The sequence below is a fragment of the Nymphalis io genome, chromosome 20 (genome assembly GCF_905147045.1).
Source record: "Nymphalis io chromosome 20, ilAglIoxx1.1, whole genome shotgun sequence".
NCBI classification, from domain to species: domain Eukaryota; kingdom Metazoa; phylum Arthropoda; class Insecta; order Lepidoptera; family Nymphalidae; genus Nymphalis; species Nymphalis io.
Window position 1 is genome coordinate 4,587,973 of NC_065907.1, and position 13,006 is coordinate 4,600,978.

The following is a 13,006-nucleotide window of genomic DNA, read 5'->3' on the forward strand; positions in this document are numbered from 1 at the left end:
TCAAATGGATTGATAAGTTTATGATTATTTATATATTATATAAGAATATTTATCGCGATTTTATAAGCAGCTTGATATAAATGAAGAATGTCATTGAGTTTGGCATGAGTTTATTAAGGTGCGTTCAGATTATGTAACGTATAACACGTGTATCGTACATCACGTCCACATTGTGACGTAGACTACGCAGTACAAAATTACAATGTAACTATAATAATATTACTGTGTTGTTTTAAAAAATATATATATGTGGAAGTAGGTCAGATCACGGTCGACGTTAGAGGTACTGTATGAGCCGAGGAGTCTTAATAGCGGTGGCAACGACCGTGTTTAATTTTTAATTAAAAATTATTATGAAACGTAAGCCTCGAGTTCATCCTCGTTTATTAAGTTAGAACGATGTTTTGTTTATAAAGTGATATTTTATTTAATCTGAACGCACCGTTGTATTGCGAATTGTTTTTATGTGTATGTGTTCGTGTGTTCAATGAGCACGATTGTTGTTTTCTATAATGACACATACGTCCCACATCCGTATTATACAGACGTCTTAGTGATTAATAAACATGTCCATATTTGTTAATTTGAATGAAAAATATACAAATCGTATGCATCGCGATGTAAAATGTGCCTGTGACCGGCAGGTGTTTCATCGTTACATTTATGACATCGCAAACATTTTTATCGCGTTTCGTATTCATTCTGACTACCTTTGTAAATAAAAACAATAGTGTCGATATGCGACATAATCAATCTAAGCAATCGATTACAATGACAAATAATTTCACATGAGAAATATTATTTCGTCGAAACGCCCTCGAAAGCCTAAACTTAATGACCCAAGTCCCCAACCGTGAGACGGCTGTATAGTACGTAGTGGCGTGTCGGTGACGTAACGTCGGCCGTGTGTGCGCGCAGGCGGGTCGCGGCGGCGCTCGCGGCGCGCGCGCGTGTGTCGCGCCCTCACGCACTCCGACACTGAGGTCCCGCTCGCTCTCCAACCTCGTCAAGTGACCGCCTGACGCCTCCCGCCCGCGCCCTGACCCCGCCGCCGCCCCCCGCACACCGCTCACCCTGGGCTGCACTACGTCATCTCGTGCGCTACTCTCATATACATACATTTGCGCACACTATCGACTGCTATTTTTGAGATATTCGTGCCAATCCGTATGTTTCGTAATATTTTTTATGTAAATAATTTTCAATTTAAAGAATTGATCGTTTTGGTTCACATTTATTTAAATAAATATAAAAACATCCACTTTTAAAAATAGCAGTTAAACATAACACACGTAACGAAATTTTAAACTTAACCAACGACTCGATATTTCTAATTTCATATATGTGACCAGCACGCCAGCGTATGAAAATGTCATCAATTATAAGGAATAATCTATCTGTTTATGTGAGCATGAAATAATAAACCTATTGAACGTTATATCTTACCAAACTTCCGATTACATACATAATAAGAGTTTCAATCGAAAATTAATAATTAATTTTATCATTCGTATAGTATTATCTCGTATCTTAACTAAGAGTGATAGTATGAATCAACATTACTTAAATTATATCGACGATCCATTATTAATATTGAAATTGAGCTTACAATACAGAATTTCTAATACATTCTGTGACAAATTTCATATATACCGTGCAACAAGTTACTAATTAGCAACGAATATAAAAAAATTTGTAAATAATTTATGTGCTCTCTGTAAAAATGTTATAGTAGTTTCAATTAATATATATATAAATTGTCTTTCGTAAATTAGCTGTGAAGTTCAGAAATCTTTACAAAATAAATGAGAAATAGTCGATAAGGTAAAATTCTTCTTTTATGAAATGTGTCGGATTCAATAGAGCAATTGAATGACTTGCTTTATATTTCGTATAAATAAAATTTATGCATTTAATTTACCAAATTTTAGTCAATGTAATTTAAAAAGAATTTTTTTTTTTTATATCGAAACTTAACTTTATTTTGAAAAAGTGACGATTTCGGTTAGAAAGGAAACTTGGAATGTGTTCTTAATAAGAATGGATCATTGACAACCTTTAAACATTCCTGCAAATATATCTAGGTTATTATTATGGATAATGCACATAAATGCGTTGTAATAATGAAAAATTAATTATTTATTAACCTACCTATACTACTGCATTTTTCTCTACCTCGTATATATGTCTTATTTTTGCTTATTTTTAATGTCAACATATTCCGTAATGCCAAAATTTCTATTCATTCAAATATATGTAATAATTTAAAAACTATTTTTTTTTTTTAAATCTCGACACAACACGAACAGTATTTTTTCTAATGTTATTGTTTAGTATATAACTATCGTACCATGTAAGATTATAAAAATTTTTGTTGAATTTTTCAATATTATAGACAAGTATTGGAATTAATGAAAGTGTTAAAATTTCAACGTTTTTCGGAAATATATTGTTTTTGAAAGAAAATGTGACGAAAAAGACTGACGAATTTTAAATTTATCCGATAGCTCTACAAAATTCAACATAATTTCTAAAATACCAAACCATATTATGGTTTTAAATTAAAGGATTTGAGATTTGTTGTCTATTATGTGTAGTACAAATGAATTGTCTATAATTCTATAATTATGGAAGCGAAAATGCTTCTAACATAAATTGTAGGTGCTAGTTAATTGTGAAATCTCCTATTATTAAATAATAGTATTATAATATCAATTAATATTGATACATTTTTGTGATGTATCGAAATATATTTATTATGTTAGTTGTATATTTGCGTTTTTGATAAACTTATTGAAGTAAATTCTTTATACAGCCTGTTTTATCGCTTTATGATACACGTTTAGAAATTAATTATAATAAATGTTTCGGTTACACAACAAATTTGCAACAAATATCGATGACCTTAAATTATTCCTAATATTTCTTATTAAAATATATTTTAATTAAGTATAGTATATATATAAATAATATGTTTTTGGCAAATAAAAGCGATAAAATTTGACTTTTATAAAATTGAAATTAAGATATAATATTTTTTCCTAATTTAATTTGGAATGGGTTGTATACATTTGTTCAGCACTCAAGTGTTTTTTTTTTTGTTAAGTTGACATTAGAACAATTCTTTGAATAACTATATTTAATAAGGAGTGCTAAAAAGGCTTCTAAGTCATCACCATGTTTATATTTATTCATCATTCATGACATATATTGAGCACGTGTTAAGCACATATAATTGATTAGAATAATAGGTAAATAAAAATATATTTTTTATTCTGTCCGATTCTTTTTATGCGAGCAGCAGTGTGTGTTCGTAACACGTTTATGTTTGTGTAACTTTTAATTGCGTATCAATTGTGTTAATAAGGCAAAAGGCTGTTATATGGGTACAGTCAGCTTGTTTGTATAAAAAGAGTATTGTTTTGATTTAAAATTATACAAACATAAATATTTTATTGTGAATGATATGATTTTTACGTTATAACGCTTTAGTTTAGTTCGCTAATAGTCATGCGAAAGGCAGCTCAATATATTTATAAATTCCTAGTGGTTGTGGTGTAGCGGCTACGTGTAAGGCTTTCTGTGGCCATATTTAAGGTACCTTATCATTCTATTAGCATTTTTATACGTTGAAGTATTATCTATGAATAAGATCATGAGACCTACATGATTTATTCCGTAGAATAATCTTTAAAGTAATATTCGATAGATAGTAAAAAAACATTTCTTGGATTTTCATTGGCCAAGATCCTGTGTTCATTGATTAGTTCTAGGTTATAATAGTTTAATTTCTTATAATTAATATAATTAAACTATAGATTATTTAGTACGTAGATTAAATAATTTGGTGCTATTGTCATTTAAAATATATAAAAATCGTGACAATAGCAACAATGTATGTATATGTTAAACATATTATAGTATTTAATAAAATGCATCCTATTATGTTTCAAACTACACCTTTGATTATTAAAATCAATTTTTATAGTATAGAAATTTTGTACTATCGTAAGTTTTTGAATATTATTGGGTACATATAATTTGTATAAGACTGTTCCAATTGAATTTGTATTTTATTATAATATAAACACTCGAATATTTAAAATACCCAATCATTCCACCGACTTAAGTATTGATCAAAACGTTGCTTTGGGTATTACTGTCGTAAAATATTAAGTTAGCATAGATCTCGGAGCTTTAACAATGTCACGAACAATGTTATTATTTTAGTTTTTCATTAGAACGTTTTTTTTTTTTGTTTTGTTAACGGTACTCGAACTGACATGTTATATTATTTCTAATTTGAGTTATTTTGTTAGTGCAATTGATGATTAGAGGAGATGTGAAAATTTTTATGTCTATTTTCTTTTAAAATTGTACATGAATAGCAAGTATGTATAGTTTTAATTTATTTTAGAATATTTGTAATATGGTATTGCTTATGTGCATTAAGTTTTTATAGATTTTCACATTATATTTGCACATTTTTCTATACAAATTATAAAGAATAACACGAAAATAAAAGTATATGAATAAATTTTTGGGTTTATATTATTTTCCTGTCTAATCTAATTTTGTTTTCCAATTTTCCAATGTGACAATTTAAGAAAATAAAATAAAACGATTTAAAAAATATTTATTATTAACATAACATTAAGTAAACATAGTAAAAAATGAAACTACAATGCATTTTAAGTAATCATAATGTCTGTTGGACAAATACACGATATATTATTTTAGTTATTTTCACAGTATTTGCTACATTGCTGCCGCAATCAATACGATATTTGTGCTGCAAAAGAGGGCTATTCGCGCAATCTATCACCTAGGAGGTAAAGAATCTCTAAGACAGAAATTTAATTATTAACTGTTGCTTCTCAATACATATTATGGAATCTTATGTATGTACGGAAAAATATTATTATTAATATTAAAGAACTTTATTGTACTCACAATGAAAAAAAAAAAGAAAACCAAAAGTTCAAGAGAAGCCATGTTATATAAATAAAATTGTGAACCTCAACATGATGCGTGCAAGGGCGGTCTTATCACTCAAGTAGTGACCTCTTCCAGACAACCCTGCATTAAGATGCGTGCAGGACCTAACAGGCGAGTGCATTGTACATACATATATATAAATGTAAACAATACATACACAAAGATACATATACACATTTATAAACCATACAACATATATCATTTATAACATTACGAGTGGACAGATGAAGTGTGAAATATTAATGATTTTGTGAGAAAATGTGATGATATGATACTCATAAAAACAACAACTTATTCACTCCCGTTAGGGTCCGTTCACACAGACCGGCTCGGAGAGCATCGGCCTGCTTTTTTCTTTTCACACAGACCGGGTCGTATACGCTTGGAATTGGCCGGAGCGGAGCCGCCAACTATTTCACATCGACCGGCTGGAAGAGATCTGAAAGCGGGTGCGAGCGAGAAAGAGCACGCAAGCGGAGCCGGTCGGCTCCTTTTATTACTTCACACGAAGCGCGTTCAGGCATTTTTAATGACAAAAAAGGTGCAAATGCAAAAATAAACTTTACTACAATCACTCAAAACACTGTTTCCAACGTGATAAAAATCTGCTCTCCTCTCCGAGCCGGTCTGTGTGAACGGACCCTTACTCGACTGCAGAGTCAGTAACTCTTTTGTATAACACTAGTTCAAGGAGCTCGTGACTTCTTCTTAATGTAACAATACAATGATAAATTAAATCTATTTAGAGTAATAATTAAACGTTCAAATATAAAACTATCACTTGATGAGTTAATTAAAAATGGTCCAATTTTAGTATCAGTTCGATAGATATTCGAGTTGTGTGCCCAGTGCCAGGTTTTTTATTGATTTTATGGATTGAAAACAGCGCCATCTAGTGAGAAAAATAGAAATAGCAGTAAACGTCAACGCTATCGAATAAGTAAAAAAACTCACTGGGAACACTGCATTCAATAATAAACGATCACACCATTACAAAACTATAATATACTTTATTACTCAAACATTCCTTTTCTTGCCATATTGTTGTCATTATCATTTGTTTTTAATTATAATTGTAAATATTCATTTATTGTATATCAAAAATGTTACAATTAATAATAAGAAAATATTTTTAAAAAAATCCGCCGATAGGCTGCGCTCTATTATTATATAATAACATTTTATTGTATTTTATTATTGTAAATATAATATTTAATTATTTATAAAATATCTTTAACTTTTCTACCCTTAACATAAACTTGTACAATGTTTCTATCGTCGCCCAAGTAGACAAACCTCTCGACTCGTTCTAGAATTTCTTCTTCCTCGCCGTGTGCCACAGAGTATGCATATTTATCAATAGGGCTCTCCTTCGAGTACAAATCTATGAGTAACGCGTCAAATTCCTGATTAACTTCGAGACGTCCGATTTTATCATCTATGAATAGAGCTGAAAAAAAAAAATGTAAAAGCTAAGAGATTTTAAAGTGTAAAACGTGAAAACTTATTTTACATTTTGAGCCAAATCCGTAAAAATTTTAAGCCGTTTCCGAGTAAAATACGAAATAAATAGGTGTGTGTGTATATACATAAAGACTTTTTTTATATTTTCATTTTAGGTTGACTTTTTCAAGTGGGGTTTCGCCAAATCCGAAAAAAATATGAGGGTATACGGGAACAACTGGCTGACGAAATAAAACAGGCGAATTTGGATAACTTAGAAAACGTGTATTAACTCGTTGCCGGTAAGAACGCTAATCACCAAACGGTGACGGTGAGCGGCAATTATATGCAAAATTAAGTTGACGGTACACAGGTTTACTTTGTTGCTTCGAATAATAATCAAAGGCGCTCCAACAGAGGGATAGTGAAAAATACTCAAAACAGTCTCGGGCCCGATTATGATGAAAACAAAAGTCAGCAATCGATCCCGATGATGGTACTGCATTCAGTATTACAATATGAAATAAACGCACGTATAGATACCACTACTGTATTAATATTATAAATTATAAATGCGAAAGTAACTATCTCTGTTACGCTTTTAAGGCTAAACCACTAAACCGATTTTGATAACATTTGGTGTGTAGCATTTGAACCCTAAGGACTCGCCCCTCGCTCTGTAATACGCGGGCGAAGCCACGGGCGAATACTAGACATTTATGGTGTCTCAAATGAAACTACATTTGGTTAGGTTAGTTCGTAAACCAACACCATTTGAGGGCAGACGTTATGTCAATCAATAGCTTGACTCTTGGAAATTTAATGGCTAGACTTTTCAGAAAAAAATATTTCATTCCCCTATCAGCAATATATATAAAAATATATCGAAAAAGTAGTTAATTTAAAATCACTTTCTTCACGAAGTTGCCAACTTAAACAACATCCAGAAATATTTACTTGTAATATTTTTTTAAAAAGTACTTTTTTTACTAATATTTCAAAAACCGTTAAATGTAAGGTTTTATGTAATATAGAAATTAACTTACCCCTAGCTCCACCGAGCGTGGCAAGATATAGGGCCTCCCTCCAATTTAGGGCGGACTCCTTGCCGCCCATCAGGTTCAGATGTTCGGATACGTCCATAGCGCGTCGCAACGCGTCTAATATGCTCGCATTATCACCTCCTGATACATCTACAAAAATTATCACAAACATATTAATTCATTTTCTATTAATTTTTAATATAAAGATTAAAATAAAAATATAACAAAGATTGTTATTCAAGATGATGAAGGCCCTGAATCAATCCCCAATATACGCCGATTCCCGATAAATATGAGTAATATAACATATGAGAAACAGGAATAAGAAATATATATTTTTTGCACAGTACAGTAACAGCCTGTGAATGTCCCACTGCTGGGCTAAGGCCTCTTCTCCCTTTTTGAGGAGGTTTGGAGCTTATTCCACCAACTGCTCCAATGCGGGTTGATGGAATAAACATGTAGTAGAATTTCAGAAAATTAGACACATGCAGGTTTCCTCAAGATGTTTTCCTACACCGTCAAGCACGAGATGAATTATAACCACAAATTAAGCACATGAAAATTCAGTGGTGCTTGCGCGGGTTTGAACCCACGATCATCGGTTAAGATTCACGCGTTCTAAGCACTGGGCCATCTCGACTTTTTTGTATCATAATAGAATTGTCTGATTTTTAATAATTATTTATGGATATATTTAGCTTTGCCTTATTGTCGCCAAATTTTGAAAATAAGCAAATTTATTTACACGAAAAAAATGTTGCCAGCATAACAAATTAAGATATATTTTTGTAAATAAGTCATGTTTATTCTGTGAAATTTTCTTATTTATTCTCAGTTGTTATTAATTTTGTTTTTCAACATGATAATATATCAGTACTAAGTTTAAACTTGAGTAAGTTAAACTTGAGTAAGTTAAACTTAGTTTCTATTTAGGCTATTAGATGCAATTTATTATTTTTTCTTAGAATAAAAACAAAATAAGATAAACGTTTATATACCAGTTCCGAGACCAACTTTGACCTCGCGATTGATTAACTTCCTTACGGGACAGAGGCCCGACTTGAGTCTGGTGTTGGAGGCCGGACAGTGCGCAATAGATGCACCCTCACGTGCGAACATATCAATCTCCTCCTCGCTCAGATGCACCCCGTGAGCCATGATGCACTTGAGATAAAGAGAATTTATATGATTTATTTTTAAACACAAGAAATTAAGGAAACTATTTTAAACGATGCCTTTGGCAGTCAACTTAGATGTATTTTTAAAAAACTATTTTATTTTATTTTTTAGCCTTTTGCCGTCCACTGCTGGACGAAAGCCTCCCCCATAGAACGCCAACCATCCCGATCTTGGGCAGTCCGCATCCATCCCGAACCTGCCACCTTTTTTAAATCATCGGCCCATCTTGTCACAGGGCGTCCTACACTACGTTTGCCTAGTGGTCACCACTCTCGTGTCGGCTCCATCGGCCATCAATGCGCCTGGAGACATGACCAGCCCACTTCCACTTTAGCGAGCTAATTCTACGCGCGATGGCGGTGACTTTAGTTCTCTGGCGAATGTCCTCATTTCGGATTCTATCTGCCAAAACCCCAAGCATCGCGCGTTCCATTGCTCGCTGAGCGATAACAACTATATTATATAAAAACATTCCTATTTAATTTATTGAATTTATGCGATTTAATTGTGATATTTAACAGTAGATTTTAAATATATAATTTAATAAATATTTAAAATAGACATGAGATTTTTTTTATTTCATTCGATAATATGATATTCGGCTGAGTAGTATTGGACCGTGTACCGAAAAGAATTGTCAAAATACTCGTTACATTTCTTAACTAGAATTTATCTTTATCACCTTATTGTCAAAAAGGCCGCAACGTTCATAAACTTCAGAATATGTCTTACATTCTGGATTATTATTCAGCACATACTTTATCTCCTTTTTATTCTCTGATATGTGACTCTGCAATGGAAAAAAATATATTGCTTCAATGACGTTTTAATATAACAATTAATAAGTATTTAATCATTTCATGCAGATATAAGTAATAATTTAGTTGTTTATATATTTTTTTACCTGCATTAGACATGAATTTTCTTTTGCTATTACTGATAGTTTCTTCATTAGATCATTATCACAGCTGATTGCAAATCTTGGAGTGATTACTGGATTAACTAAATCATTCTGAAATATTTTAAAATTGGAATATATTCGGGATATTCTTTCGAGAAATTTTCAGTGCAGCGTTTGGAAATAGGTAGCATGAGTAATGCTACCTATTTCCCGTGCTTTGGTAAGCACGAAATGCCGCTACTCCGGCGCCTCACGTTGGATCCTGATCACGTTAGATTTGGCGTCCCATCGGATTAGATGCATAACGAAATAAAAAGTGTACTTGTGTTTGGGCAAACACTTGAGCTCGAGAAGTTGTCTCACGGTAGCCACCTGATAGTCTTTTAAAAATGGCCGCCCTGGCCGTAATCAGTCAGGAGGACATTACTTACATTTATTATATTTATTACTGAGGTCAATGAATTAATAAAAAAAACTGATATGATTTGGACAGCTCTCTTAGTTTATCGTATTGGCCCAGGGTAATGACCGATTAGGGAATCGAGGCCCGCATAGGCGGGCCTCGATTCCTGGGCCGTCTGAGCGTCACGGTAGTATGCGTAAGCGATCGACGCGAAGCGACGGAAAGGGTACCGCTGGTTTCTTAGTGGGTATTCAGATTCTCGGCGCCTTGGACACCGGCGAGCCCCACATACTCCCCCACTGTTCCCGTGGGAGAAAAGCGTAATGAGATTTTCCAGCGTTAAAAAAAAAGTAAAATAGGGTGACGACCGAAATTCGGATGAAGTTAGATAATAAATAATGACTGATAAAATAAATACCGGTTGTGAGAATGAAGTATTTGAGCAACTTTTAACAAAAATATCTATATCTATAGACTAATAGCAAAAAACCTTGGCATATTTTCTGCATAAAAATATTTCATATATCTATGGCAGTTATGTTATTACCTTATTTTATTATGCAGGTATTACAAATTATCTTATACATACTATGAATTATTTATAACTTATTCAGTTTAATAATACAAGAATAAACATAGAAATAACATTACATTTATATAAATAATCTGTGTTCTCTCGGCAAAAACCAGTAATCAAAGAATTTTAATTATTTTGATTAATTATACAGAGGCGATTATAAAAGTATGGCAAGAATATATAGACACCACATTTATATAGGATAATATATGATCATAGTCTATATCTATCTTTATATAAAACTGGTGCTACGCCTGAACTCTCACCAGTCGTGTCGGTTTGCCGTCCCATCAGAGTATGAGTTAGGGAAGAGAGAGTGCACCTGTGTTTGCGCACACACTTGTGCAGTATAATATCTCCTGCGTAGTTGGCAAATCTCTCTTGAGATTGGCCGCCGTGGTCAAAATCAGTCAGAAGGACATCATTATAACAACAAATGTAAAAGTTACAACTTACCTTATACTCTAATACTTTTTCAACAAATGTTTTGACTTCTCTCAACTCTGTTTTAGTGTCATTGTAATATCCTGCATCATTCTTGGTGTTCATACTAACTTTGCCTATGAAGGCTCTCTGGTTCTGTTTCACTGCACACTTTACAAGTTCCAATGTGCCTTCTAAGTGGAGAGTTCCAAAGTAGCAGGCAGTTGTGGTGCCATTGTTGATCAACCTTTTCTATAAGATATTTAATTTTTCAACAATTTGATACTCAACGTAACAATAAGTTCACCTCTGACCGTGGACTTTGGCAAAGTAATGATATGAATGACTTGTATGCTTTTAAATATGGGACTTGTTTATTGCTATTGTTGTGGAATATTAAGAAACTTAAAATGGAAGCTATAGAAAATACACTAAGCTATGTAAAAAATGGTGGTAAATAAAAAGTACATAATGTAAAGTAACAGTCTATCCCACTGCTGGGCCCTCTACTTCTTTTTCAAAGTGGATTTGTGGACTCATTACACATGTAGAATATTTTAATCCACCACATGCATATTTGCTCGCAATGTTTTTCTTCACCACCAAGCTGTCACGAGATGTACAATAGACACAAGCAGATAAAAATTCAGTAGTGCTCGCCTGGTTTTGAACCTGCAATCATTGGTTAAGATGCATGTAGCCACTGGGTTTACTCGGTAGTATATAAATAAAAAAAAATAGTAAGAATATTGTATAAAAAAAGGGTTTTCAAATTGCAACTGATATTGATTACATATGTCATATTTTTTAAGGATAACGAGCAATTAAGATGAAGTAAGCCTTAGGCTCTTTACATACTTCTCTTTCAAGTCATAAAAATCTGGATGCTGCAGTCCCTTTATTTAATTTGCATTAGTTAAGCCAGCGACACCACCACCTCCACCAGTAGTATTACTTAAAATCTGACCTGGTTTTATAAAGCAGCAATGAAATAGTTTTTTGTTAAAAACATAAAAAGTTTAAGTGCCCTTTATTAATCTTTAATGGTATTTTGTAGTGTTTCTAAGCGGTGTTTGTTTAAAATGTAGTAATATCACCATTGTAAGATGGAAAGCATTATGAATTTTTTAAACGTTTATTGCTATAGACTTACTACAACTTTAGAATAAACATTGGCAGCAAATTCCTCATTACGATATTCACATTCTAGAGGGAATGTACATTTATCGAGCCATTCAAGTAAAGGGCGATCAAGACCGAGACCAATATTAGGAAACTGTGGTGCGTGTGTGTGGCAGTCTACAAATCCTGGCATTAAAAATTGATGAGGTTCTAGTATTTTAATTGTATAGCCCCTTTTAATAAAATTTTCCTGGTTTTTAAAGAAATAATCCTTCGGACCTCTTTCAGTTATCTGAAATATAATAAATTTTATTTATTATATTGGATTTTATTTTAAGGAAAAAAGAATAAGAGCACAAGAGTAATGTAATTTAAAAAAATAATGTATTTAAAACAAGGTGCCTTAGGTAATGTAATAAAATATTAAATCAAAAGTATTATTAAAATAATACTAAATCTTATCTTACACGTTTGTTAAGATTCCAAATGGATTTAACGATAAACTTACCACTCCATTCTCGACTATTAAATATGCACTTATGCATTTTAGGTTTGATAAACTTGGCAATATTATATCTCCAACGAAAATCAATTTATTAGACATTTTAGTTAAAATCTTGTATAGTCACTGTCTATAAAAAAAATATCTTATTTTAATCCGTTCAAACGACTAACCGCCTTTAACACTGTCTGGTTACTGTTATTTTATTTACATTTTACACGAATGATATGATAATGTCAGTTGTCACATGTCAGCGCTGTCGACATATTTGACGTTGACTGTTTATTTTTATCTATTTCAAATTGTCAATTAACCAAAATATTTAATATTTATTCTTTAAGAATGTTAATATTAGCTATAAATATATTTAATAAGTAGAACACAAAAATTCATTGATAATAAAAACCTTGGT

The 13,006-nt window shown here is 32.2% G+C and overlaps 2 protein-coding genes across 3 annotated transcripts in view; one reads left to right on the forward strand and one right to left on the reverse strand.

Annotated features, from left to right (window-relative positions):
* Positions 1-4,528, forward strand: part of LOC126776576 (uncharacterized) — a 28,994-nt gene extending 24,466 nt beyond the window's left edge. For both annotated transcript variants that reach the window (XM_050499209.1, XM_050499210.1), the window contains one exon: positions 919-4,528. In XM_050499209.1, the coding sequence (XP_050355166.1) occupies positions 919-1,022 (104 nt within the window). In that variant the 3' untranslated portion in view covers positions 1,023-4,528. The remainder of the gene's footprint in view (positions 1-918) is intronic.
* A 93-nt stretch (positions 4,529-4,621) lies between these two features.
* On the reverse strand, positions 4,622-12,786 carry LOC126776577 (guanine deaminase). The gene is made up of 9 exons (XM_050499212.1): positions 12,601-12,786; positions 12,124-12,384; positions 11,004-11,222; positions 9,571-9,678; positions 9,349-9,456; positions 8,486-8,651; positions 7,488-7,634; positions 5,636-6,448; positions 4,622-5,296 (listed from the first exon to the last, which is right to left on the reverse strand). The coding sequence occupies exons 1-8, from the start codon at positions 12,694-12,696 to the stop codon at positions 6,219-6,221; spliced, it is 1,335 nt and encodes a 444-aa protein (XP_050355169.1). The 5' UTR covers positions 12,697-12,786; the 3' UTR covers positions 4,622-5,296; positions 5,636-6,218.
* Positions 12,787-13,006: the final 220 nt, after the last annotated feature.

Coding starts and splice junctions, on each gene's coding strand:
- LOC126776577 (XM_050499212.1), bottom strand. CDS start 12,696: ATGTCTAATAAATTGATTTTCGTTGGAGATATAATATTGCCAAGTTTA. Junction 11,223..12,123: donor ATGTTTATTCTAAAGTTGTA/GTAAGTCTATAG, acceptor AATATCTTATAG/AAAAGGTTGATCAACAATGG. Junction 8,652..9,348: donor GCGGCCTTTTTGACAATAAG/GTGATAAAGATA, acceptor CTTTATCTCAAG/TGCATCATGGCTCACGGGGT.